This window comes from the organism of the source record quoted next, unplaced genomic scaffold (assembly GCF_019419815.1).
Source record: "Pyrus x bretschneideri cultivar Hongxiangsu unplaced genomic scaffold, Pyrus_bretschneideri_v1 Contig7, whole genome shotgun sequence".
Taxonomy (NCBI): domain Eukaryota; kingdom Viridiplantae; phylum Streptophyta; class Magnoliopsida; order Rosales; family Rosaceae; genus Pyrus; species Pyrus x bretschneideri.
In genome coordinates, this window is record NW_025999809.1 from 9,393,558 (window position 1) to 9,420,699 (window position 27,142).

Here is a 27,142-nt window from a genome sequence, read left to right on the forward strand (position 1 = left end):
AAGTTCTTTTGACGATCCTTCAAATGTTTGGTATGGTTCTTTTTGTGTTCACTAAGTGTTTGATGTAATATCTGCTAGGCATATATATCGGCAACACTCGGGCGTCGACAACACTCGACAAATTCTCCCGATAACACTCATCAAATTGTTTCGGCATATGTCGATATCTGTTGACATGTGCGCAACATAGTTCGACTAACGACAACAAACCCAATGTTTTACGAAATGCGTCATTAGATAAACTAATTTTTTTTGTGCACTTCGCGTGACAAGCTCATATTTATATATATTTTATATCAAATTCACTTGTCTTTTCTTAGTTAGTTCCTTATATTTTTAAGCTATTTACTTTGTTTTTGTGTTTTGTAGGATTTGTCAAGCAAAGAAAAGAAAAATAGCACAAATGGGATTTTAAGTAACAAATTCGTCAAAACTACCTGTGCACGTCAGCTGACTTTGGAATTAAGTTACGGACAGCTTAGAATGAATTAGAGAAAGAGCCTTATATTTTTGGAAAGCTACAGATGTCTATTTTCTGGAGCATTTTTGCAGATTCTTAATATCATTTTTCTAGAAGAAGTTATGGCCGTTTTAACACTAAAAGGTTCCTAACAGGCTGAGCAGTTTGTAACTGACAAGAAAGCATTGAAAGCAATAAATCCAATAAAACTAGCAGCCAAAACTGATGCAATCAAGAACAAACCAGCTGACACCTTTTCAAATATCAGAGAAAAAGTGTGAAAAAAAGATAGAAAAAAAAGAAGGAAAGCAAGGAAAAAAGGCAAGGCTGCTGCGTTGGGGAAGGAAGGAAAGGAAGGAGGAAATCTTGGCATTCTCTTCTCTCGGTTCTATCTTCTCAAACTCATGTCTTTCTTTTGGTTTAATTTGAGAATTATGTGTAACTAATTTTTAGTAGTTAGAGGCTGTTTTGAAGCCCCTAATATGATTGCAAGTTTGTTATGACATTTCGTTTGAATTACTTTTACGAATAGATGAAAATTGGTTCACTACTTGTCTCATTGATGAATTCTTTATGTGTTTTCTACGGATGCATACTTAGTAAGCATATCTAGGATTCTAATGCTATGAATATGTGTATGCCTGCCCTTGTCGAATGAGGACTTACATATGTTCTAGAGTAGTACTTGTTAATTGTGATTAACATGTGAACCAATTTCTAGGATTAGTAAGACAACGCTAGTACTTACGATGCCTTGTGATGACTCAAACTCTTTTCGTTCTTAATGATTTCTACTTGTTAAATCTATGAACACACCATTCGAGATTGCATGTTAGGGACTAAATTAAGTTGAAAACGCCATTCTCTTAACATACTGCATAAGAAAGAGTAATAGGTTGAGTTCTAACATTGAGCCAACTTGAGCATTTTCATCCAAAAATGAAAGGAATTTGAATGAAATATAACATATTAACATGTTTGCATGATTATTTGGTAGTAGATAGCAATTCCCCTAACTCATTTTTCTTAATTTGTGAACTACTTAAAAATCAGTCTCTGTCTTGTTTTTGTTCGATTTAATTTAAATATCAAATCAACTCCAAAAATCCCAAAAATTTGTGTGAGTATAGCTCTGTGTGTCTAGTATATGCATATAAAATTTCGTAGACTTTAGATAAGTGTAAGTCTATCTAATAATTATTTTTCAGTGGCTAGTCAGTAGGGACAACAACCCAGTTTTTGTGACATTCTAAGTAGTTAGATAAAACAATCTTCTGCGGGAAAGATCCTTATTTTCATATGCTACAATTGATAAATCTTATTGTTAATAAGGAAAATTAATAGGACATTTGTGTGCTACTTTGTGGTGTGCTTTTAAGCCTACCAAATTTTTGGCGCCGTGTCGCCGGGGATTGTTATTTCTAATTACTTATTTTTCTATTGTTTTCTTTTCTTGTCTAATTAGTGTTTTTGTTTTTGTTTTTTTTTTTTTTTTTCAGATACTCTTGGTAGTATATGCATACTCGAAAGTCCAAGAACCAGCCCTACATTATGAGTCTTTTGCGGGAGCATGATGTGGAGGTTGTACCCCTCCAAAAACCAGCTGCCCTTGGATGATTACTCTTAGTACCGTCCGACTGCAGACGTAAAAGCAAGCGCTTATTGGGAGGCAACCCAATATTTCTATTCATTGTCTTTTATATCATTTTCAATTTTTCGTTTGTTTTTTCTAAGTTTTCTTGCATGCTAAACTGAATTATTTCTTTTCTTTGTAGGAACATTTGATTATGTCCACCCTTGGAGTTGATTGTAGAATTGAAGTTTGGGGGTCTTCGTTTGATTTTACTACAAATTGGAAAAGTTTTCAGTCCAAATGCTTTATTTTGTTTCTTACTATTTTATTTTATTTTTATTTTATACATTATTGTGTTTTATGACATTGGGGACAATGTCCAGTTTAAGTTTGGGGGTAAGGATTGAAAAAATGACCAAATTGAAAATTTTCGTCCCTTTGACTAAGAATTGGTTTAATTTGTTTCCTTGTTGTTACTTTTTGTTTTCTTAATTAGTTTTGTTTACCCTAAAAAAAAATAAAAATTAAAAAATAAAAATCCAAAAAAAAGAAAACATTCAGAAAATTTGAAAATCCAAAAATATTGTCTTGTTTTATTTATTGTTTTGAATTACATTTTTGTTAGTTTCCCGACCCAATGATATATTTGGATTGAATTTGAACTGACGGTGATCAAGAACTTAGTAAGCATGTATTGTGTGAAATTCCTTTCTCTTGTTAGCTTTGTACATGTTTAATCATCTTTGAAAAACCAAAAGCACATAGCCTTGTTGATGTGAAACTAAAGCATGATTTAAAGCTTCGTATGCGAACATAGTGACCATATACAACCTATGTGAGTTTTTGAGCCTATTGAAAATGTGTGCATTTTTCATACACTCCTATTCTTTCATGTGTGATGAACTTATGTGACTTACATCTCTAGAACTTGCGTAATGATCTTTTGAAATGTTTGTCATTGATTGCATGAACTTGAAAAGGATAGAGGCATTAGGTTTATCACCATGGCCCAAATAAGCATGTTTCCTAAAGAAAAATGATATCATTAGATTGCCAATTTGAGCCGTATATGTTGAGCCTTTTATTTCTTATCACCAGATATGTCGACCCTTATACCTTAAACATTATTCCTTACCCTTTCCAAGCTAGCTAGTGAGTAATGTGAGATTGTCTTATGAGAAATGCTTGTGAAGTGAAGGAGTTTGGCAAAAGAATAAGTGTGGGGGTAATTCATGTTTGTATTTAGTTATGTACGAAAATTGGTTCAAAAAAAAAAAAAAAAAAAAAAAAGAAGAAGAAGAAGAAGAAGAAGAAGGGAAAAAAAAAATTGTATACAAAGCAAATAAAAAGTTTAGGGGTGTGATTGGAGGTATTAGTAGAGTGGTTGGAGAGGTTGAACTCTTATAAATCTCAACAAAAGAATTGCTTGCAATGTAGCTTGGAACTTGTATTTACCTATCCTTTCATTTTTATAACCCTCTCCCTAAGCCTCATTATATCCAATAAAAGTCCTCTTGATTTTAGTGTTGCAATTATGATTGTGGAGATGAGATCTTTATGCAAGCTTATGGTGGATCTTTCACATTTGATTCTTTGAGCGAAACACGTTAAACTAAACATATGTGTGATTGAGTATATGTCCCATGAGAAGGTCACTAGTTTGCATGTGGTGTTTAAAAAAAAAAAAAAAAACTTGAAATTGCATTAGCATGGCTATGTCACACACTACACTTCATGGATGATTAAAAGGTCGTTGTTAACATTTGAATCAGGAAGATGAGCTTGGATTAACTTGTTTGGTGCTAGCTAAGGCTCTTATGATTTGTTTCCTTGAATGAAATTCCATGAGGGTCACATAGGGGGAAGCTAATGTTTTTCATGTTGCTACTTTTTCATGTTTTAATTGTTTTGCTCGAGGACTAGTAAAAGCTAAGTGTGGGGGTATTTGACAAGCTCATATTTATATATATTTTTTATCAAATTCACTTGTCTTTTCTTAGTTAGTTCCTTATATTTTTGAGCTATTTAATTTGTTTTTGTGTTTTGTAGGATTTGTCAAGCAAAGAAAAGAAAAATAGCACAAATGGGATTTTAAGTAACAAATTCGTCAAAACTGCCTCTGCACGTCAGCTGACTTTGGAATTAAGTTGCGGACAGCTCAGAATGAATTAGAGAATGAGCCTTATATGCTTGGAAAGCTACCGATGTCTATTTTATGGAGCATTTTGCGGATTGTTAATATCATTTTTCTAGAAGAAGTTATGGCCGTTTTAACATTGAAAGGTTCCTAACAGGCTGAACAGTTTGTAACTGACAAGAAAGCATTGAAAGCAATAAATCCAATAAGACTAGCAGCCAAAACTGATGCAATCAAGAACAAACCAGCTGACACCTATTCAAGTATCAGAGAAAAAGTGTGAAAAAAAGATAGGAAAAAAAGAAGGAAAGCAACGAAAAAAGGCAAGGCTGCTGCGTTGGGGAAGGAAGGAAAGGAAGGAGGAAATCTTGGCATTCTCTTCTCTCGATTCTATCTTCTCAAACTCATGTCTTTCTTTTGGTTTAATTTGAGAATTATGTGTAACTAATTTTTAGTAGTTAGAGGCTGTTTTGAAGCCCCTAATATGATTGCAAGTTTGTTATGACATTTCGTTTGAATTACTTTTACGAATGGATGAAAATTGGTTCACTACTTGTCTCATTGATGAATTCTTTACGTGTTTTCTACGGATGCATACTTAGTAAGCATATCTAGGATTCTAATGTTATGAATATGTGTGTGCCTGCCCTTGTCGAATGAGGACCTACATATGTTCTAGAGTAGTACTTGTTAATTGTGATTAACATGTGAACTTGAGCATCTTCATCCAAAAATGAAAGGAATTTGAATGAAACATAACATGTTTGCATGATTATTTGGTGGTGGATAGCAATTCCCCTAACTCGTTTTTCTTAATTTGTGAACTATTTAAAAATCTGTCTCTATCTTGTTTTTGTTCGATTTAATTTAAATATCAAATCAACTCCAAAAATCCCAAAATTTGTGTGAGTATAGCTCTGTGTGTCTAGTATATGCATATAAAATTTCGTAGACTTTAGATAAGTGTAAGTCGGTCTAATGATTATTTTTTGGTGGCTGGTCAGTAGGAACAACAGCCCAGTTTTTGTGACATTCTAAGTAGTTAGATAAAACAATCTTCTGCGGAAAAGACCCTTATTTTCATATGCTACAATTGATAAATCTTATTGTTAATAAGGAAAATTAATAGGACATTTGTATGCTACTTTGTGGTGTGCTTTTAAGCCTATCATTGCGCTCTGTTTATATTTAAAAACTTAGACATTTAACACTACAAATTTCCAATGATCAAATCTTAAATCCGCCACTACAAACATGAAAGATGTTTTAAGCGATAAACATTAGCAAGGAAGTATCCAAGATGATGACCACCCGAAGCCTCAGTAGGTGGCAATCTTTATTTTTTGTTTTTAAAAATAAAAATGATACTCTTACTACATAGTTGTATTATCTCTCTGTTAGATATAAGACCTACATATATTGGTGGGCTCTCTATTAGAAAAATGATACAAATATATGGTAAGTGAAGCATTACTCTTCTAAAAATGAGTTGATGATGAACAGTAACCAATTAGATTTAATTAGGAGAAGAGAGAAAGTTAAATTTTGGTTGATCATTAAAATTATAAAATTACATTGATTGTGGGCTTCAAGAGAATAAAAAAGATTTGGATTGTTAGGAAAAATTAATATTAAGATATTTTAACTTAAGTTAAAATGGTTAGTATTGTTGAAAGTGGTGACTAACCAAACTAACATTTGGGTCATTTAGCTAGCTGCATAAAAACCTTATTTTGGGAAAACCTAATGTAAGAAACCCAAGGCAAAGAAGAAAGCACCACACCCCTTTCAACTGTCAACTATTACTTACAAAAAGAACTGAAGAAAGCCAAGACGTACGGTTAGATTTGAACCCAATAAAAGGAATGGTTGAGAGAGAAACTGCAGCACGCGCGAGCCACTCGATGGGGCAGCCATGTTGCATGCTCCAGGGCAATGGCTCCATGGGATCAACTAGATCAGGTCTTTAATTTCCTCCAAGCAGTAGGCCCTCATCACTTAAATCAAATATTTTAAGTTAATGAACTAGGGTTCGTTTAGATCTACTTTTAAAATGGCTAAAAGCGTTTTTTGATAAAGTATTTTTGGGTTCCAAAAGCACTTTAAGTGCTTTCTGTAAGAAGCACCAATTATGTACTTCTTCCAGAAAGCACTTTAAGTGCTTTTTCAGGATTTACTTACGTTTTTACTGAAAATTGGTTCCAAAAATATTTTCATCAAAAGCACTTTAAATATTTTCAGTCATTTTAAAAGCACATCCAATCAAGCTTCTAATTTACAGTCTAATGATATTTCTTTTTTAAATAAATTTTAAGCTCGAATTCTCATATTCCACTCATGAAATGATTAGAAAACAAAAAAAATTAAAGGCAGTTTAATTATAGTATTTAGATACAGCATTGTCCAAACTCGAGTGGAATGCAGTCCATATATTGGTGGTGCGTCCTTCACATTTTGTCAACATAATAATGGTGTTCATTGGCTAACTGCACGATGATTTTAGCAACGATTTTTTTTTTTTTGAAAAGTACTCTTAAGTCAACAATTATTATATGCACAATAGAGTCAACTAACACTCCTGTTTAAGTATTCATTTTTATTTGTAAGTGGGAGATTTTAAAGTAGAATTTTGTAAATTGCGATTTGAAACTAATTCATTCATTCTCCCTTAGTGTAAATATAGGGTTTGTGAGTTTGAAACTAATTCATTCATTCACTCCCTTAATTTATTCATTCACTCCCTTAATATAAAAATAGCGTTATATAAAAAATTATCACCCAGTAGTCTCAAAATAAAATTACAAAAACAAAACAAAATGTAAAAGACCCCCAACCCAAAAAATTGAAAAGTCAAATTGCTAAAAAGAGGAGTCCCAGAATTTCTAACCATTCCATGCAAGTTGATCCATTGGACTCAGTTGGTAATTATACATTCCACAAGGCAATACTGTAGACTCCATAAAATCCATATCAAAGTTAGAGCTCCCAAATGAAACATCCATGTTTGTCTGCGCACCATCCAATCCATTGGCCTCCTCATCTTCCACCACTTCACAAGCCTCCTCCTGTTGAGACTGCAATTGTATGTCTTCTGGGTTTGTGGATTTAGTTATGGGTTGAAAGCTCTCATTTACAATATTTTCAAGCTCTGATATTGGATATGAGTGAGAAGTGGAGATTGTTGGGACACTATTTATCCCCATGGACTCTGGTAAAAAAATTGGATTAATTTGCTCTTGGACTGGAGTAGTACTCCAAACAATATTAGGGTTTTGGAATTCATAGGTTGATATGGTTGAGCTTTCGTGATTTGCATTTGGAGGTGAAGTAGAAGGTAATGTGAGATAAGATGCTTCCAATATGTCTATGGAAGTATCTGCTGAGACATGTGAAGAATTTACAGAGAAGACAGAAGATGGAGAAAACATATTGCATGCATGAATATTATTATTGTTGTTGTTGTTGATGATGTTACTAGGGTTAGCTTTGGAAGAAGGGAGAAGATTGTGGGTGTTGGGATCAAAACCTTGTGCAATGAGCTTCTTCTTGATGCATGAGTTCCAAAAATTCTTGACCTCATTGTCTGTTCTACCTGGCAAATGCTTGGCTATCTGAGCCCATTTGTTGCCTAAAATCCTATGAACTTCTACGATGGTTCTCTCTTCTATCTCAGAAAATGAACCCCTCTTGAGGTCTGGTCGCAAATAGTTTATCCACCTCAATCTGCAACTCTTTCCACACCTCTCCAAACCTGCAATTAACAATGGAACAAGATCACAAAACGACGTTGTTGAAATTATGAGGATAGAGTTTTCAAACTGGTATGTGGAGAAGGAAACACACTCTAGTCAATTTGGCTAAGCGCCCATATCTCTGCTGAGAGATTATTGATAAAAGTAATTAATGGCTACGGAAATATTCGTACCAGCTAGTTGTGGGACAGAGCTCCATGAACCATGACCATAGGTGTTGATGTGATTCAATAGCTTCTCATCTTCTTCAGGAGACCACAGTCCTCTCTTAACTTTCTGTTTGCTGCAACAGTTATGGCCCATCCTTTTCTGTTGATCCTCAGGCTCTTTCAATATTAATTAGCACACACACCATTGATTGTCATCTAGTCTGGATGTGGCTCGTTTACCTTAAATATGTTTCTTAAACATCCAATTTTAGAAAAAGGTTAACATCTTATTGTAATAGAGAGAGAGAGAGAGAGAGAGAGAGAGAGAGAGGACCACTGAGTCTGAGTCTCTCTTTGAGTGTTTTGGTAGCTTCCTAGCCTGTCTTATTCAACTAAATGGGTCTCAATTAACTTGATTGTTACTTTTCTTTAATAATAGTTTGAATCTTACTTGATGAGTACGAAATTACAGAGCATGGTCCTTCTTAAAATGAACTAAGAAATTACAAAGCATGGTCCTCCTTAAAATGAACTGTTTGATTTGTGGAGTAATATTGCAATTAGTAAGGATCATATTTTATCTCTAATCACACTAATACAGAAAAATGATTTCCCACACTCTTCTTCTTCTTCTGCGCATGCATATTTATGTAATTCTTCTCAAAAAAAAAAAAAACAAATAAATAAATAAAAGTGTGAAAGAAGAATAAAAGCATACGGAGGAAATCACTTCCGTAAATATATTTCAAATACACATCAATTGTGGTATAATGTGATCAAAGTATGATATATACATATATATATATATTATGTATCTAAGGAAATGGAATATACGACCTTATGGCTAAAGGCTCTTTGATCATTAAGCTTCAAGTGCCTTACATATTATGAGAATATTTTTTGTCTATTGAAAAATTGTTATTAGAATTCCAAAATTTCATTCTACACCCGAAATGTGTAAAATTATAAGAGAGGAATAACACCTAGAAGAGTGCGGAACGATTTTTTTAAATTGTCAATAATATCATCATTTCTGTATATAAAGAAATTATTGAATGAAGGATTGAAGTGATTCCCAGCAAACATAGTTAAAAGATGCAAGTTTAAGAAACAGTGAAAAACAATACATAAAGTAATTACTTTACCCCTAGGTTAATTAAACGTTTGATTTTGATCTTCTTTGCTTTTTTCTTTAAATTTTATAATGAAATCTTGACAAACTCTCTTTCCCAAACGATATGATGTAACCACATCTTTATCAAACATAGAAACATATATAATTGAATCATACTATTTGGAATGAATAGATTTATATATAATTAATGGTCGTTAGTGGGAAGGCTAATGATTTAAAGGTAACTATATCATTTCCTTCCACACAAACATTTCTATATATGTATACATTTTTATGCCATTTACGTCTTCTAATTTGTAAATCGGAATAGGCCGCATTTGACATACATCCTTGCTTCACTCAACCGTTGCTTGAAGGTTTCAATCATAATTTCTTGGTATCAACGAAGAAGATGATGATTGGATATGTCTCCTTTCAGCGTCTTTCACCCCTGTCCCTTGCTACCTTACTTTCCCTAATTATCCTTTTGTTTAAAACTTAATTAATTAATCGTTTTCCTTCAAACTAATTTTCTTTAGGAGGAAATCACGTGGAAAAGCAAAAAATTAAAGAACAAACATACTATATTAAACCAGCCAATATATCTTTCCACCTTCTATTATTGTTAAAATTGTCTCCGTTGGCCCCCTAAGAGACCATTACACTGAGGGCAACGATAACTTTTTCTTGTTTAGTACAGAAATTGGAAAAGTCCCTTTGTCTTGTCGAACATGAAATAGCACATGTCAGAACACCAAGCTAAAGTGAAGTAATTAGTCTGCTTAATAAACCAAATTAAGCTTGAGTAATATAATACTGATCCTACAAGACTCATTAGGGTGAAAGAAATTCGTTTGCATGAGTAGCCAAGAAATTAGAAAGGTTTGCTAGCTAGAAGGAGAGATATGTAAAGATTAGATTAAACAACTCAGAGATCAAAAGAACATATAATTCACATTATAATTTAATCAAAACCAAATAGTTGTATAACCTGCATGTTTTCGCATGGCTAGTAATGAGTGTTACAGATTCATAAGGATATATCTGAAAATTAAGAATCTCTTCCATCATAATTCCCCAAGTCCAATCCCAACTTTTCCCTTTTCTTCATTTGTTGTCATGTGTTGAGTCATCACCCACTGTTCTTTGTCTAACTTTTGGAGTTGCACAGATATGAATGATGCTCAAGCTGGGTAATTAAGGAGATTAAGCTTTTTAGATCCCATGTTTAAGAGTCAAATGAAATATCCTATGATCGTCACTAATATCTAACAAGAATGATATGGACCAGTAGTCCATTATAATCTTTCTGCGCATATAGTAATCTTAGTAAGATTATCTTACCGACAGTTTCTATAATCATCTGTTTCTTTTTTTAGCCTTGTGTTTTGATGATCATAACTTTGAAGAAAGTTATGCAAAAGGCAAAACAAGTTGATTATCCCCACTAGTAAAATTATCAATGTAATATATTACTGTTCATCACTCCTATTATTAATTTATAAATTTCTTGCCCTTGCTCCTTTTCATAATCTTTTTGTATTTAATTTTTAATCTTTTTTAGTAGAGCGAATAGTGTTAGTCGGTTAAATAGTAATTAGTTGTTAAGAAGGAAAGGAATTGGTGTGATTGAACCTGCACATAATACATACACGATTATTTTTTGCAACAGTAATAAAGCGTCATTTGCTATCTTTCTTTATCTTGTTACTTAATTATCCCTTTGAATATCACTATTTTAATGACTTTATTTTATTACACTATATATATATATATATATATATATATATAGACACATATATACAAGCATCTTATTCAAAGGGATTTCTATTTTTTTTCAAAAAATGAGGATTAGGTGTGGGGCCCATTCCACATTGAATTTCAACAACCTAAATCGTCTATTTTGTAAGTTTTATTTCATAGATTATCCGTACAAAAATTCAATTCAATCCGAAACTATTTGCTTATTTAATTATCAAGATAAAATTTCATTGTTTCTTAAGGTGCAACATGAAAAATAGACAGTTCGGATCATTAAAGTTTGATGTGGTGTAGACTCCACAACTAATCCTCATTTTTATAAAAAAAAAAAAAAAATGGGGATCCCTTTCCTTAAAGGTTTCATTTATATATAAAACAAACAATATTGTCTACGTTAAGGGGAAGAGGTGGGCTTAGCCTCACAGTGAATTTACAATAATATGATTCAAATTCACCTTTAACAAGAATCAAACATAAACCTATTTTATTGTTATCCTTATCGATCCCACCTTTATTCACCACTCGGGCTAACTCTAAGGGCTTCTAGTGACCTTCTTTTTACCCAATATATTATTTCAAGGTGTCATTGGCTAAAATTTGCGTCCCCTTGTTATGTGCTTCTGCCAACTTGTTTCCTTTTTGGGGTTGTATGGACGGAAACCTTGTGACCAAATACAATTACATTACCTTGACAAACATAATCTATGCACTCAAAAGTCAAAACACATGCCAATAAGGAAAATGGAAAATATGTGCAGCTTACCTCTTATTTAGAATTAATCTTCACGATTAGGTAAGAATTCTCAATATTGCACTGCCCATCAATTGGATGCAGTGAACAATTTGGGTACGTAGAGGTGACTTACTGGCCTAAACAAGTGTACCACAAGAACACCAAGAGAATATAAGATCGGAATGCCTATGATTAATGCTTTTATATTTATATGATATGGGTTTTGAATCTTTTGATATATATCATCAAGGTTTGCTCTATATTTTAGACATGCATGCATGCAGGTAGGTTTCTTATGTTGGCAATTGCCAATGTCTTGTAAACATGATTAACAAAACTCTGAATGATAAACATCACAGCTCATGACCCAAAACCTAGAAGCCTTGTAGAATAATTTCATGAAATACTGATTGACATATACAATGATTTTTTATATATGGATACATATTCTACACTAATTGGGTTTTAGATAGAGAGAGAGGATCTCAGAAGTGGCAGATACAACTACTAAAAGGATAGAAATACGTTATGATAGTTTCAGCTTTGAAGAAACAAGGAAAAAGGATAAGGATATGAAGTGTTCAAGTGAATAATCAAATTGGTTACACTTCAAATTAATTAATAGATATTGTATGCGAAAATACACCTTAATTATATACAGATATTGTAAGAGAATGTATGCTTTTGGTTGTCTAATTTGACAAGTAGCCATTGATTGCTTGACATATATTATATCCATTAAAATAATTATTAGTTACATTAATCTGTCTCTATAGTATACGTTGTTCCACTTTTTGGAATTTTTGAGGAGGCCACGCTTTGTTTTGGTTCTTTACAGCTACCGTGTAATGGCTATCTTACAGCTAGCCATGGAAAAAAGAATGGTACTCCAACTGATAGATTGATTCATTTGGATTATTGGATGTAACTTGATTAGTTTCCTCACAACCATGCACATAATGTTGCAGATAGTGTGAGTAATATTTTCTTGTGAAATATGAGATTGTTGAGTTTTCACAAGATTTTTTGCTTGCTCATAAAGAAAAATGTTACAACTTATTTTGAAATAGTTTTACCATTCATTAAGTCACATAAGCAATTTTTATCTAATTTTTAAACCGAAACATTAAAAAATAAGTAAAAAAATACTAGCAGTATTGGTTTGGCTTCAGTTCGGGACCGTTTGCATTAAAAATACTTAATTATTTGGTTGGAAGTACATTTTGCTTTGATTATTGATTTCTTGCGCTCTTCTCAGTTGGTGCCTTGGCAATTGAGGGTGAGTAGGGAAACTGCTTGCATCGAATTCCCCAAATTCATTTTGGATCTTCTCACATTTGTAGGGAAAGTAATCAAGTTGCTGATGCTCTAGCAAATCATGGCACCTCTTCAACTGATCTTGTTTGATGGGATTCTCCTCCTACTCTTATTCTTTCATATTATTATGGAGATTATGTGTGTCTTCCAAGCTATCTTTTTCAATAGGTTTTCATTTATTGACATTATTTTGTTTGCTTGTTTTTCATGGCCTTCTTTCATTGCCATGGTTAGGCTTCATGTACTCCTTGCCATAAATTGCATTTTCTTTTTTATTAATGAAATTATCACTTAATCACTTTTCATGATAGCAATGTTGAAGTAGATTGACTTTGTGAATTTAATTAAAACATACATATATATACACACCCACTAAGACGTTGAAAGAATAAAATAAATATATACACTTATCGCTTGTTAAATTATCATTTTTCAGTTTGAATGATTGTTTGCACAGTTGATATATTGGAAGAAGAACCTAAAGTTAAGTGTTGCATTTTATCTGACGACCTTTTTTTAGGCAGCGATGGTGCTTTTTTTTTGGGGGGGGGGGGGGGGGGGGGTTGTGTGGGGTGTTGGAATCAAAATGAGGAGATGCAAGTGAGTGACATTGCTTCACGTAGAGGTGATAAATTACCACGTTAGGTTGTTAATCGGTACTCGTTAAGATCCGTTTAATTTGATATCACCATCATAAATATGAGATATTTGTAATGGTAATGATGGTGTTAGGTGAAATCAAACTAAATGAGTCTTAATGAATACCCATTAACAACTCTATGGTTTAATCTGCCACCTCTAACTTCATGTAATGGTGATGATGGTGTTAACATCCGTTTAATTTGATACCCATTAACAACTCTATTGGCGCGTTTACGTACTTGTAATCGGAATCAAAATGAGGAATTGAATTCCGATTACGAAGTACTCCAGTGTTTACTAAATCTAAAGGAATTGAAAAAGTGGTGGGACCCTAAAAAATTTTGAAATTCAATTCCTTCTTTTGGAGGAATTGGACTCCTGAGATCTATGAGGTATTTCAATTCCGCCTGTTGTGGGGAATCTAGAATACAGATTTTCTACCACTTATACCCTCACTTTATTTTTAAAATTGTAGCACTACCCTTTGCATTAACACAGAAGATCCACCTACTGCTGTCCAACGATAATGTCCAGAGCTACTCCCTCTCCCAACACCACAACCACCAATGCCCAGCACGCAACCCAAACCCACTACTCCCACTTCCCGCCATATCTCTATGTTTCCCCAGGAAAATTTTGAAATCAAAATGCACTGGGTTAGAGAGAGAGAGAAAAGAAGAATAAGAGAAAGAGGGAATCAGGGACTTACAGTGGAGTTTATTTGCCATCAAATGCCCAAGACTTGAAATAGATAAACTTGATATCATAATGGAATGGATTGAGATAGCGAGAGGTGGCGGTGGGGCGTGGGTTCTTCAAGAAGAGAAAGATAAGATTGGTTTGGGGTTGAGTTATTTTTTATTTAAATAAATACATATTCACTTTTTTTTTATGAATTATTATATAAAATTTTGTTATATAGATTTTGAATAAGGGCATTTTTGTAATCGTATTAAATTATATTCCGATTCTAATGAATTAGTAAACATTTGAATAAAATCAGTACTTTTTTTACTCCGATTCCAGAAAATTTAAATAAACAGCTTTAACAAGAATCCAATTCTAACTCCTCTCTATTCTAACTCCTCATCAATTCAATTCTTCATCAATTCAATTTCTCTCATTCTAATTACGGATTAGTAAACGAGGCATATGATTTAATATGCAAACTCTAACTTCATGCATGGTCTGCCATGATCATTGCACGTACGTACCTTATTGCTGTTTCGGACTATGGTAAATGAGAAGGTCCAAGGGATTGCATTCTCTGTTTTATCCTCTTGTTTGGGTGGTTGCTGGGGAAATCAGTTCATGGGCTAATGGTCAAGAACCAATGGGAGCTCAGTGTGGAACTTGGTACTACATTGGTTGACATGTAGGTTAAAGAGAAAATTTTCAATGTGTCTGAAGGACAGGTAGTACATTACATGTTATTATATAAATCGAGAAAAGTTTTATTTTTTAAGAAGTTAAAATTTTAATTTAAATATCTTACTACATATGTAATAATACATATTTTATTACCTCGTGTTTTGGATACATAGAAAATCTCTCCTATTCTTAGTGTAAATGTCGCGTCGGGTCGTGGAATGCATTGATTTGCGGATCAGCAGAACGTGGCTCCAGCAGAGCAGCATTGTCTTTGTATGGGATCAGGATCCTCTCCTAATCTAAGGATGAGGATCCTCATGATTAAGGGATGTAGACCGTTGGATGAAAATCAAACGGTTACAAATAGAAGGTCTCTTTAAAGTTATAATAATTATAACCGTTGGATTTTCATCTAACGACCTACATCCCTTGGTCATGAGGATCCTCATCCTTAGATTAGGAGAGGATCCTAATCCCTTTGTATGAGGAGATGCAACAAACCGGTGTGGAGTCTAATGAAGTGACTTTCACAGGGATTCTTAGGACTTTCACAGGAATTTTTGACAAGGCAAATGTTAAATATTTTATCTCTAATCAAATTTACGCCGTACTGTGATGCTTATGGTTGATCGACGAGTGTCTCCGAAGCAATGTATTTTTTTTAGCTAGTGATTAGTTTCAATTTATAAAAAAATTGCAAGCAACTAAAACGCGGCAATACCGCATGCACAAGGGAGCGCGCGCTATCTACAAACAAAGCCATGCAATCCCTCGTCATCTCTCTCTCGAACCATCTTATAAAACCCAAAAGCAAATACCACGCCTCCTTCTATTGCTTTCTCAAAACCTACAATTCATGGGCTTCCGCTATCCGAAATGCTTCTTCCCCCCACAATGCTCTGCACATCTACTCTCAAATGCACCGAAATTCGATTCCTTTCGATACCTTCTCCGTCCTCTTTACGCTAAAATCGTGTACCCAGTTGAAGAACCACGCAATCATTCAACACCTCCATGCCCATGTAATCAAACTTGGGTTTTGCTCCCATGTATATGTGGCCACTTCGCTTCTCCATGCGTACGTTGTTGTGTCGTTTGTGGATGCATGCCTACTGTTCGATGAAATTCCTGAGAAGAACACGGTCACGTGGAACACGATGATTGCGGGGTTTTCGAGGTCGGGGGATGTGGAAAGAGCGCGTTTGGTTTTTGAGGAGATGCCGTTGAGAGATGTTGCGTCGTGGTCCGCCATGATAGCTGCGTACGTGAACAATGGCAAGCACGAGCGTGGTTTATCGTTGTTTCGGGATATGGTGATGGATGAAGGTTTGAAACCTGACCAAGTGAGTGTGGGCTCAGTTTTATCGGGTTGTGCCCACTTGGGTTCTCTTGGTTTGTTGGTGGGGAAATCAGTTCATGGGTTGATGGCCAAGAACGGGTGGGAATTGAATGTGGAAATTGGTACGATATTGGTTGACATGTATGCTAAGTGTGGGTTTTTGAAGGGAGCTGCACAGGTTTTTGAATTGATGCAAGAAAGGAATGTCATGACTTGGACCGCTTTGATTTGTGGATCGGCACAACATGGCTACAGCAAAGCAGCATTGTCTTTGTTTGAGATGATGCAAAAAGCCAGTGTAAGAGCTAATGAACTGACCTTTACTGGAGTTCTGAGCGCTTGTGTGCATACAGGACTAGTTGAGGAGGGCCGGAAATATTTCAAGATGATCGAAGAAAGTGGCTTGGAGCCTAGAATACAGCATTACGGATGCATGGTTGATTTGTACGGCAAGACAGGACTGTTAGAGGAAGCTTATGAGGTTATTATGAAAATGAGTCTAGAGCCCAATGTCGTTATTTGGACTGCTTTTTTATCTGCTTGTAAGGAGCATAAACAGTTTGAGATGGCAGAACGAGTGGTTGAGCAGGTCATGAAGATGGTAAAACCAGAGAACGATGGTGGGGTTTACTCTCTCCTCTCGAATTTGTATGCTTTGGGTGGGAAGTGGGATGATGCAGAAAGAGTGAGGAATTTGATGAACAACCAACATGTGAGGAAGGTCGGAGCATCTAGTTTTGTTAGAAGTGGATAGCAGAAAGTTTACATTCCATCTGTCCTTGGGCAAGCTATGAAATCTACCTGGATTGTCCTAACTTGGGGTGAGCTTTCAATATTATTACAGGGTTTACTTGTTTGAGCGACAATAATACGTTGTTCGGAAAATAACATTGTCTGATTTGATTGTTATAAGTTCAAATACTGATGAGATGGTGGATAGAATCTGACTGATATCGATACTAATTTTCCAGGTAAATGAACATTGACCTCCGGCACATTGATCAAATTTAAGCTGTCTGTATCACGTGCAAACGGTTGATCGGATTTGTCTCCTCAATGTACTGTAGGAGTTACATTTTGTACCTTCTTGCAGACCACTTTGTTGCTGTTTCCACCCTCTTTTTTCCCACAATTTTTCATTCATAAAGGCAATCATTGTTGCTTTAGTGTCCATATTGTATTAGTTATCAGGGAAAAAGTAAAAGGCAATTAGCAGGAATGATCATATTTTGACGTTTAGTTGCAGAAATGATCCAGTGTCGTTTTAGTTTACATATTCTATATATCTTTGTTTCTTCACTAATACCGCAATGTGATCAAAAGAATTACACTCATCTGCATCCTTTATTAATTTGACTGCTAAAATTAGTAGAAACAACCAGACCACATACACCCACCAAGACGGACAAAGGCCGGCACAGCCCACAAACAACCAAACGTAACCAAAAGACTATTTCCTAGAGTCTAGGAACTGGTGTCAGCCACCATAGGAGTGCAAATGCGTAGGCCTCTCTCCAAGAACAGCTATCATATGGAGTCTTTGCAGCTATCTCTAACTCTAACATTCCCTCACGGAGGTTGCTCATGACAATGTGTTCATTGAACTTGAAATACACGATATCTTGATTATTTAGGTGGAAACTTAGAATCTCAACTGATGCCGCTCCTGTTTACCTGTTCAGAAAACAAAGGAATATCATCGAAAGGCAGGGAAATTATGTCGAACAACCATTCAAATTTCCCATCTCCCTCACGTGCCTCTTGTAGTTTCAGCTCCCAACTCTGAATGGGAAAATCAGCACCCAATCCGACCGTGCACATCCGCAGACAGCCTCCTTAGACACCTAGATACCAATTCTTTACTCGTCCACCAAAAAAAGTCGCAGGCTCCTTAATGAAACGGCATTTAGCAATATTATCACCACTACTACTACGAAGGAATGGATTCAACTCAAATTTACATTCAGATAAATTATGCACCCAATAAAACATTCTGTTGTGAGCAACGGCTGTGTATAACGTAAATTCCAAACCATCGTTGTCGCGTATGTGTTTTATTTGTTGTGGGCTAAATGACATAGCCAACTCTTTCCATTCACCACTAGTCTCAGAAGAGATCGTCTCCACATGGTAGCTGCCATCTGACCAATTCCGAATTAATCATACAATCATCCACCTATACTCAGTATTAAGCTGTATGATATCAAAACTTGTACCGCTACTGTCTTCTTCAGAGGAGTGGTTATAATATGGATCATACATGAATCCCACTCTCAGAGGTTCAATCTTACCATTGTGGACTGGAGGGGTGGGAGGAAGAGCAACCCATTGCTTGGTGTATGGATTGCAGATGTAGTAATCCCCTTAAACCCAACCTGTTGTACAGCATAAAACAAGTCATTATAGGTAGCTACAACAATTTGTTCTCCGTCTTCGTTGTCACCAAAACCAGGAAGGAAACTTAAAGAGAGATTGCTTGTTTGGAACACTGGAGGGTTGGACGTTGTAAAGACTTCAGTTTTGCGCTCCTCCCTATCGCTAAAGGCAAATACAACGAGAGTACTTGGAATGGGGGCTTATGTCGATTGCTTTGGAGACATAGAAAATGGCGAACAAAAGAAGGATCAGAGATGAGATGGAACCAACGCTTCGACACACTTGTTCACTGAAGAACAACTTTACTGCAAGGAAGTCGACAAAGGATTTCAACCAACAACGGGTCAGGAAGATCATCAATACAATTCTTCATGAGCGATCAACTTGGTGGTGATATCTTTTTGGTACCATTCTGCTGCGTTAATATTTACTTTTGGTAGCAATATCCAAAGAACGCTGATAGGGTTAGGGTTTTCGACTTTCGTAAGATCAGAGAAACATAAACTGGAACGAAAGTTGGGGAAATTTATAATTTTATACCAATGCCACCTGAACTTTTACTGATTTGCAAAGTATCACCTGAAATAAAAATAAAGATTGCTTAAAGAATTCCGTTAAAATTAGCAGGTGGCTCAGTTTCTAGGGATTTAATTTATTCACTGATGAAAAAGCATAAACAGATATATATGGGGTAATCTTTGACAAACAAACACAGGAACTCCAGAAAAAAAATAAAAAAACAATATAATGGACTGCACACACCTTGAACAAGCTCTCATGCTACAGGACTGAAATCTTGTATCCCTGGGAGTGGGAGGTGAAGCAGAGAGAGATGCTGGGGAGAGGGAGGTCGGGAGATCGAAGGAAGCTTGGTGTACGGGGGGAAGTTTGGAATATCTTCATATGACACGTAGATATGGATTCAGATTGATCCGATCCGAATTCAATATAATTAACTGGATATAAATTGAGATTTCCAGTTTGATAATCCATAGATTCTAATATTGATCAAAGCATATGTAATCCGACTTAATATAACATCTTATTTATTTGTTATGTAATTTAGAGTTAATCTTAGTTTACTATCTTGAAGCTTCGTAGTTTTCAACATTTGGTACATTTCTGTTAACTGATGTCGTGGTGCCCACATGGGTAATAACTGAGCGTCACATGTCAATATGACCCACTTCAATATTAAAAAATTAAATAAAAAAAACAAAAACACTAAAAATAAAAAAAAGAAGCCCCACTCGTGTTCTACCTGACCCAACCCCCTGCAACCCGCACCCAACCCCCTCCCTTTCGTCTTCTATGTTGGGCTTGCTGGCGACCCGCGTAACAAGAAACAGAAGACCAAAACCCACGTCATGAAGCGGCCCCCCCCTCCCCCAACCTCCCTTCATCACCCTCTCTCTCTGGGCAACCTACAATATCAAATGTAGGAACCCCCACCTTCCTTCCTTCATTCCTGCGACATGCATCTACGCCTCCCCTATTTAGATCTTCGATTCCTCCACAACCCTGATTCTTCTCGTCCCTTCACCAATGGAAATTAGGTTTTTTTTTTTTTTTTCTTTCTTTCTAATCTGGAGCAGCGGAGAGCGAGAAATGGGTAGAATTAAGATTTTACAAATTATAATTTGTGTGTGTTAGAGGAGGTTGCAGAGAGGGATTTTAGAGAGAGGGGAATGGGGAAGAAATTGTGGTAGGAGGAGAAATATCCACATGGGTTAGGCTTGTGGGGATTTTAGAGAGAGAGAGAGAGAGAAAGAGGGGGATGGGGAAGAAATTACAGAGGGAAGAAGGAAGGTGGGGGAAGGTTGGGGGAGACTGGTGGTGAAGGAAGGCTGGGGGAGAGGGTGCGGGTTGTAAAGGGAAGAAGAGAGGGAGGGGGTTGGGGGAGAAGAGGGTGGGTTATTCATTTTTTTTTTTTTTAAATATTGAAGTAGGCCTATATTGACACGTCAGTTAACAGAAATTCTAACGGAAAACTTAATGGTTGCATGAAACTGTTCCAAAATTAAGACTTGAGGTATGACTCTGGGATGAAAAAAATTTCATGTACCAAATGTTAAAAACCACGAAATTTCAGGGTAGTAAACTGAGATTAACTCTATAATTTAATAAATAATTTTAATCCTCAGTGGTAAAATGGAAGAAGACTACGACATTTATGGTGTGTATTTCTGGTGTGTAATTTTCTTGTGTGTGTATTTTTTGTTCTGTAGATAAAGAAGAAGACTACGACATTTATGGCCATTGAACACCATAAACTTCGCAATTCCCTTCCCCTTTCTTTCTACTCCTCACTTAACCGATCATCTAAGTTTTATTCGTTTTTGGTTCTCACTTTAAATTGGAGAAAATTTTGTTTGTAGTTGTAACATTGTCATTAGCCTACGTGTTATAGTATTAGTGAGCGACAAGTTTATATTTCAGAATATAATACACACAAGTTATAACATAGGTAGATTGTAATATTATATGGCGGTGTAGTGGTCAGACGAAAAAACTATTCCTTAAATTGTTAGTGCATTGCCCTTAACCAACTCGGATGAGATCATGAGAGACATCACCAAATCTCATTCATCCCCGAATTTCGGGCACACTATTATTGATAAATTGTAAGGATATATTTAGGAATTGGTGTAGAGACGTTGAAATCGACATTTTTTTTTAAGTGAGTAGTGATTTTCACACTCAAGAGACATAAATAAACTTGGGCATATAGGATAAATGGGTGTGTGAAAATAATTTCTCTTATTCAATCCTAAAGCTAAGAAAAAGCGAAGAGTGCATAGGAGAAAACGAGTGCGAAAATCACTTCATTTTGATGAATAAACTCAGGGTTAAAACGGAAAATTCAAAAGAACAGCAATCCACCCCCAACTAAGGAACTAACTCGATAGGGCTCTCCCGAAGCTATAAAATCAAACGTAAAATCCGAATTTTGCCCTTTTCGCGTTTCGCAAAACCCTAAACCCAAAATCAAGAGAGGCAAAGGCGGTGCAGAAACAATGGCGAAGTCGATGAGATGCAAGAGAGAGAAGAGGCTGAGAGCCATACGGAGAGAGATGGTGGAGCCCTACTACGACAAGAAAGACGAAGCTAAGCTCGCTGCCCAGGAAGCTGCCCTCGCTGCCCCCAAGCTGCCCGTACGGCCCCCGCCTAAATCCACCTCTGCTATGGAGGTCACCACCACTGACGGCGCCTCCGCATCCACTAGCAACATGGGTATGCTCTCTTTTGCTCGATACCCATTTCAATTTTGTGCTAAATTCACTTACCTATGTTCTAAGTTGTGCTTAATTTGTTGGAAATTATGTGGTTCCACCCATTTTTCTTCATGTTTTAAATACCCATTTGCTAGTTTTGCTTAAATTTCTATCAATCCGCTTGCTTTTTGTGATGCCCTGCTCTTGCAATGTGATATTTCGATATATATTGGTTGGAAAAAAAAAAAAGGTCTTTTATTGCTAGCTCTTACCATATATGCATCCAAAGATTGACAGATAGTACATGTTTTCTGATGGAATTATAGTTTAGGGGAAAAAACTGAAATTTATTCAGCAACAAAAGGAGAAAAAAAATTCTTTTCAGTCCCACACTTTCTTTACAAAGTCTATAAATTGGACTTCTTGTGAAGAGTGATATTTTGGTTGGAAAAATAACTAGACTAGGTTTATATTTCCGAAAGATACTATTTGAGAAGTGAGATAACTTGCTTAAACACCAGGCAGAAGCTTTTAGTATGGTACTTTCTTGGAATTTAATTTCCGTTTACAGCATGATTCCGATGCTTGGTCAGGTAGTCTGAATTCACAGTGGATGTTAACGTAAAATGAACAAATAGGCAAACAAACAAATAGAATTAGATGGTGGCCAGGGGTGCCTTGTTTCAACAGTTTATTTCAAGCTACGTGGAATTTTTGTTTCTGCATCCCTTGGTGTTGGATATCTGCTCTAACTTTAACCAACTCGTTTCTTCAGAAAGTTTCTTAAGCGAGATAAATGAGTAGGTCATTTGGTGGGAATTATTGGCACCATGGGTTTGTAGCATAATTAATTAATAATATACTCGATCACGCATTTGGCTAGCTCATTTTTCGAAGAATTTAAGTGAGTGCTTTTTGTTATTGTTTAGGTTGTATTCGCATATTCTTATTCATAAATGAAATTGTATGATGCCTGCATTTTTTATGTTTATATTATGCAGGCAAGACTTGATTTATGAAGTTTGAGTGTTCTTGTTGAGATGCATAGCAATTCGCATTGTTGTTGACATATAGTATTTTCTAGCTACTCAGCTTCAATTAATTTATCTGTCAGCTGTTTTCAAGTTTAACCATCTGGATGTTGCATTCTTCAAATAGATGTGGACGTGGATGCTGTCAATGAAAGATAGCTGCATTGAAGCCTGCTGGTGGGGTAGGCAAGAAATCTAAAAGGGTGTTCAAGGTGGGCAAAAGAAGGCGCCACGGCAAGGGAGGAAAGGTAAAGAGGCGTCATATTTAACCCTTTGAGAGAAGATCAGAATGCCCAGTTGTAGCCCAATGCGATAACATTATCTTTAAGGGCGTCTTGTGTTCGGGTTTTGTTTTATAGATATTTGAGGTTATCGTCTGAAAATGTAATCGAGCGCATGTTACATGTTAACTTTGGATTTAAGCAGCATTTATGGATGCCCTTCAGTTGAAATTACCTTATTCTCTGGGGATCCAAACTGTTAATGCCATTTTGTTCTGTTGCCATTTGACGGACTGGTATGCTGTAATTGATCCCGCTGTGCGTAAACTTTGTGATGCCGAGGTGGTATGACCATGCCCTGTTTGTTTTTGTTCTTCGACTTTTGGCTATGCAATCCCGTATACAATCACTGGAGTAGTCTTCTTGTTTTTAGTTTTTGAAGGCAAGCCATATTTGGACTCTAGGGAATCGAAGTGTATCCAGTGAATGCTCGCAGCCACTTGAGATACCACTTCCTTTTAAATTTGGTTCTAGCAGTTTGGACTTTTGGGCTTCTTTGGCCTTGCCTCGGCCTTTGCTTTTGTTTCTTCGAGTGATATTCAAATCTAATTTGAACTAAATGAGTAAATTGTAGTAATGGTCTTTCAATTTTAACTTAATTAGAGCAATGGTCCTTCAACTAAAAATTCATTACCATTGGTCCTTTAACTCATCAAAACGTGCAGCTATAGTCCCTTAACTAAAAATTCATTACCAAAAGTTCCTCAACTTTAACCCAATTGTTGCAATGGTCCTTTCAACATAAGTCGTTTTGACAAAAGTCTGACGAAGTTGACAAAAATGATCATAACTACACGTTTTGATGAGTTGAGGGACCATAATGGATTTTTAGTTGAGGGACCATTGGTCTAATTTGATAAAAGTTGAGAGATCATTACTACAATTTATTCTGAACTAAATTAAGTGCAAAGGAGGAACCAAGCCGCTTAGCGTCGTCAACTTGATTACGGGCAACTTTAGGCCTTGTTGGACTGTTTGGTTTTGTTGCATCTGGAATAAATGACTGCTATAGTTGCAGCATGATCTCTACACACACACACACACACAAAATAAATAAATAAAAAATAAATAAAAAAAAAGAACATCACGATCGATCGATGAAGTTGAACAACGATCTTTTTGTCCAATGAGATGCATGCAATGGGTAAGTAGGCTATATTTAATGATTTTATTTTAATTTCTTTGTCCCTTTAAGCACTCAAAGTTGCCTTGTAATTTCTTTCCCATTGACTATTCTTGAGAAGAATTAATTGAGATGTAGAAATTTTTAAGTCAAGTCATGCTCTTATTCTATATCCTGGCTTTTTCTTTAGTACTATTCTCCTTGAGCAATTGACCATTTTCTGCAGAATATATGGTTCGGAACTTAGGCTCGTAATACCATGGGAACTTGGACAATCAAACAAATAGATGAGGACTGGATGCCTACACATTTTATGATCATATTATGCATAGCAATTTCATTGGCATATCATTTTCTTGCTACTCAGCATCGATCAATTATTTTATCTGTCGTTGGTTTTCAAGTTTAACCATCTGGATGTTGTCTTGTTCTAATAGAAATGGACATGGATGCGATCAATCAAAGAATAGCTGCACTGAACCTGCTGGTGGGAGAAGAAGGCTAAAAAGCGTCACATTTAACTCTGAGAACATCAATATTGCCCGATTGTAGCTTATTAGGATAACAGTATCTTTAAGGTTGTCTTGTAATTAGGGTTTATTTTATAGAATATATGAGAGTTACCTTCTGAAAATTTAATCTAGAGCCCTTGTCATATTTTTTAACTTTTGAGTTTGAGTGGAGTTGTTATGGACGATCTTATGTTGAATTATCATTCTCCTGTGTTGAGATTATTTTCTTCTTGTAGCGTTGTGAATGCTCGTGACTACTCGACTCGAGCAAGAGTCCTCTTGTGTTAGATTAGAATATTACTCAAATAAACGAAAAAAAGGCAAAGGAAAGGCTGAAGAAACCCGAAAAGTTCAACAGTTGGAAACAAAATAATCTAAAGGAAAACTAATGAAAATAGTTTGAAAACTTTGAGTTTTAATGATAAGGACAAAATAAAGGGTAAAGTGAATAGTACCTGTATTGATTTTTTAGTATAAAAATATAATTTTTCGTTAAAGTGAACAGTACCATAGACTTTTCGTTAAAACTCTCATAATCTAAACTACGTGGAAGAAGATTTAAAATGGCACCTATGTGGCTTAGTTAATTTAATTATGCTTTGATATGCAACCTTAGACTTCGTAAAGTAGAAAAGAAGAAAAGGATTATACATACAATTATGATAAGAGTACATCACAATCGTTGGAACTGACCTCCCCCCAATAGGCTCATAGAATTTTATGATCTTTTATTCTTCTCATCTAATAAGATGCTTATTATGTGTTTTAACTTCTTTGCCCGCTTAAGCACTCTAACTTGCCTTCTTAAGTCAGCCATTTTTCTTGACCATTCTAGAGAAGACTTGAGATGTACAATTTTTAAGTCAAGTCTTCCTCTTACTCTATATTTTTTTTTTCCTTCTCCTTGTCCAATTGACCCGTTCTGCAGAGAATATGGTTACAAACTTGACTTACGGAAATGGATTATTTAGAACAAGAAATTGTTGTCACATTATTTTTGCTTCAATTGAGAGAAATAATGATTAGAAAATTAGGTTTTTATGATTCTATACAGATGAGAAATCACATCCAGAAATTTGTGAAAAATAAAGATAATCAAAATGAGAACAGAAGAGTAACAAATTATATTGGATCGAGGGCTTAAAGTAAATTCGAGAAATAATTTCTGCAAATTTTATTTTTATTTTGTACACTTGTTTTTAGGCATTAGTTTAGGCAAATCATAAGCCAATCGCGTGCGAAAAGTACAAAATGTATACGTAAATCATTCTCAAATTTAAAGGGAATTGTTATTAGTACTCCAAAAATCTCATTCTACACTCCAAACTTTCTATATTAGAAAAGAAAAATACACTTGTGAAGAATGTAGAATGAGATTTTTTGAGCGTCAATAACACTTCCCAATTTAAAATGTCAATTTATTTTTCTACTCAGCCTTTACTTGCCCCGCATTAAATATGACTTAGTTAAGCTGATACTAAAAGTTTAAAGTAATTTTACAAACACGTTAGTGTGATTACATATTCAAAAGTGAACTGTTATTAGCACTTCAAAAATCTCATCCTACATTTCTCACAATAGATTTTTCTTTCTAATTATAGAAAGTTTAGAGTGCCAAATGAAATTTTTAGAGTGCTAATAACAATTCCAATTCAAAACATCATCCAATATAGTTGCACCTAACACATAAAAAAATTTAATCTGCTTGCTTCACTGTGCTTTAAATATGAATATTCATACTGCTAAAAAAGTCTAACATTGATTACCTCATATAAAACTAGTTTAATTAATTAATTAATGGGAAGTCTGTCTCATATACATTGCTTAGCTTGGTGTGCTTTCATTGTTGAATCTTGACGTTTTCAAGGCACGTAAATGCAAGTTCCAAATGGAGATTAGTTTTGAAAGGACAAAAGATTTATAGTTAAATATATAATGATAACATTGATAATTATATATTTATATAAAAGAGGTTGAACTCGTGCATGCAAGTGTCATGCATTTTTTTGGCTACATAAGTGAAACTTGCTAATTATATAAAGTATTGATCACATCTTTCAATCTCACTTCCTTTCATATGGGGTGGCATTAACTGCTGCGCATGTTACTAATTCGATTATTACATATATTTTATTCAAAATATATTTTAAAATATAAATTTATCGTTCGTCTATATTATAAGACGTGACCTCATAACATCATACAATCATACAAATTCCAATTTCAACAAAAGTCTATAATATCACAGATTTGTCC

At 35.2% G+C, this 27,142-nt stretch overlaps 3 protein-coding genes and 1 long non-coding RNA gene across 4 annotated transcripts; 2 read left to right on the forward strand and 2 right to left on the reverse strand.

Moving 5' to 3' along the window:
* Window positions 1-6,903: 6,903 nt before the first annotated feature.
* Window positions 6,904-8,401, reverse strand: LOC103958062 (transcription factor MYB86-like). Its single transcript, XM_009370285.2, has 2 exons — window positions 8,096-8,401; window positions 6,904-7,921 (listed from the first exon to the last, which is right to left on the reverse strand). Exons 1-2 carry the CDS (start codon window positions 8,223-8,225, stop codon window positions 7,053-7,055), a joined length of 999 nt encoding a protein of 332 aa, XP_009368560.2. The 5' UTR covers window positions 8,226-8,401; the 3' UTR covers window positions 6,904-7,052.
* A 7,200-nt stretch (window positions 8,402-15,601) lies between these two features.
* Window positions 15,602-17,620, forward strand: LOC103958061 (pentatricopeptide repeat-containing protein At5g66520-like). The gene is made up of 2 exons (XM_009370284.3): window positions 15,602-17,169; window positions 17,320-17,620. Exon 1 carries the CDS (start codon window positions 15,771-15,773, stop codon window positions 17,100-17,102), a length of 1,332 nt encoding a protein of 443 aa, XP_009368559.2. The 5' UTR covers window positions 15,602-15,770; the 3' UTR covers window positions 17,103-17,169; window positions 17,320-17,620.
* Window positions 17,621-17,662: 42 nt separating this feature from the next.
* LOC103958060 lies at window positions 17,663-20,875 on the reverse strand. The gene is made up of 2 exons (XR_007254497.1): window positions 19,487-20,875; window positions 17,663-19,303 (listed from the first exon to the last, which is right to left on the reverse strand). It is a non-coding gene; the product is annotated as an uncharacterized LOC103958060 (long non-coding RNA).
* Window positions 20,876-21,549: 674 nt separating this feature from the next.
* LOC103958059 lies at window positions 21,550-23,475 on the forward strand. Its single transcript, XM_009370282.3, has 2 exons — window positions 21,550-21,958; window positions 23,098-23,475. The coding sequence occupies exons 1-2, from the start codon at window positions 21,742-21,744 to the stop codon at window positions 23,127-23,129; spliced, it is 249 nt and encodes an 82-aa protein (XP_009368557.2). The 5' UTR covers window positions 21,550-21,741; the 3' UTR covers window positions 23,130-23,475.
* The last annotated feature ends 3,667 nt before the right edge of the window (window positions 23,476-27,142 follow it).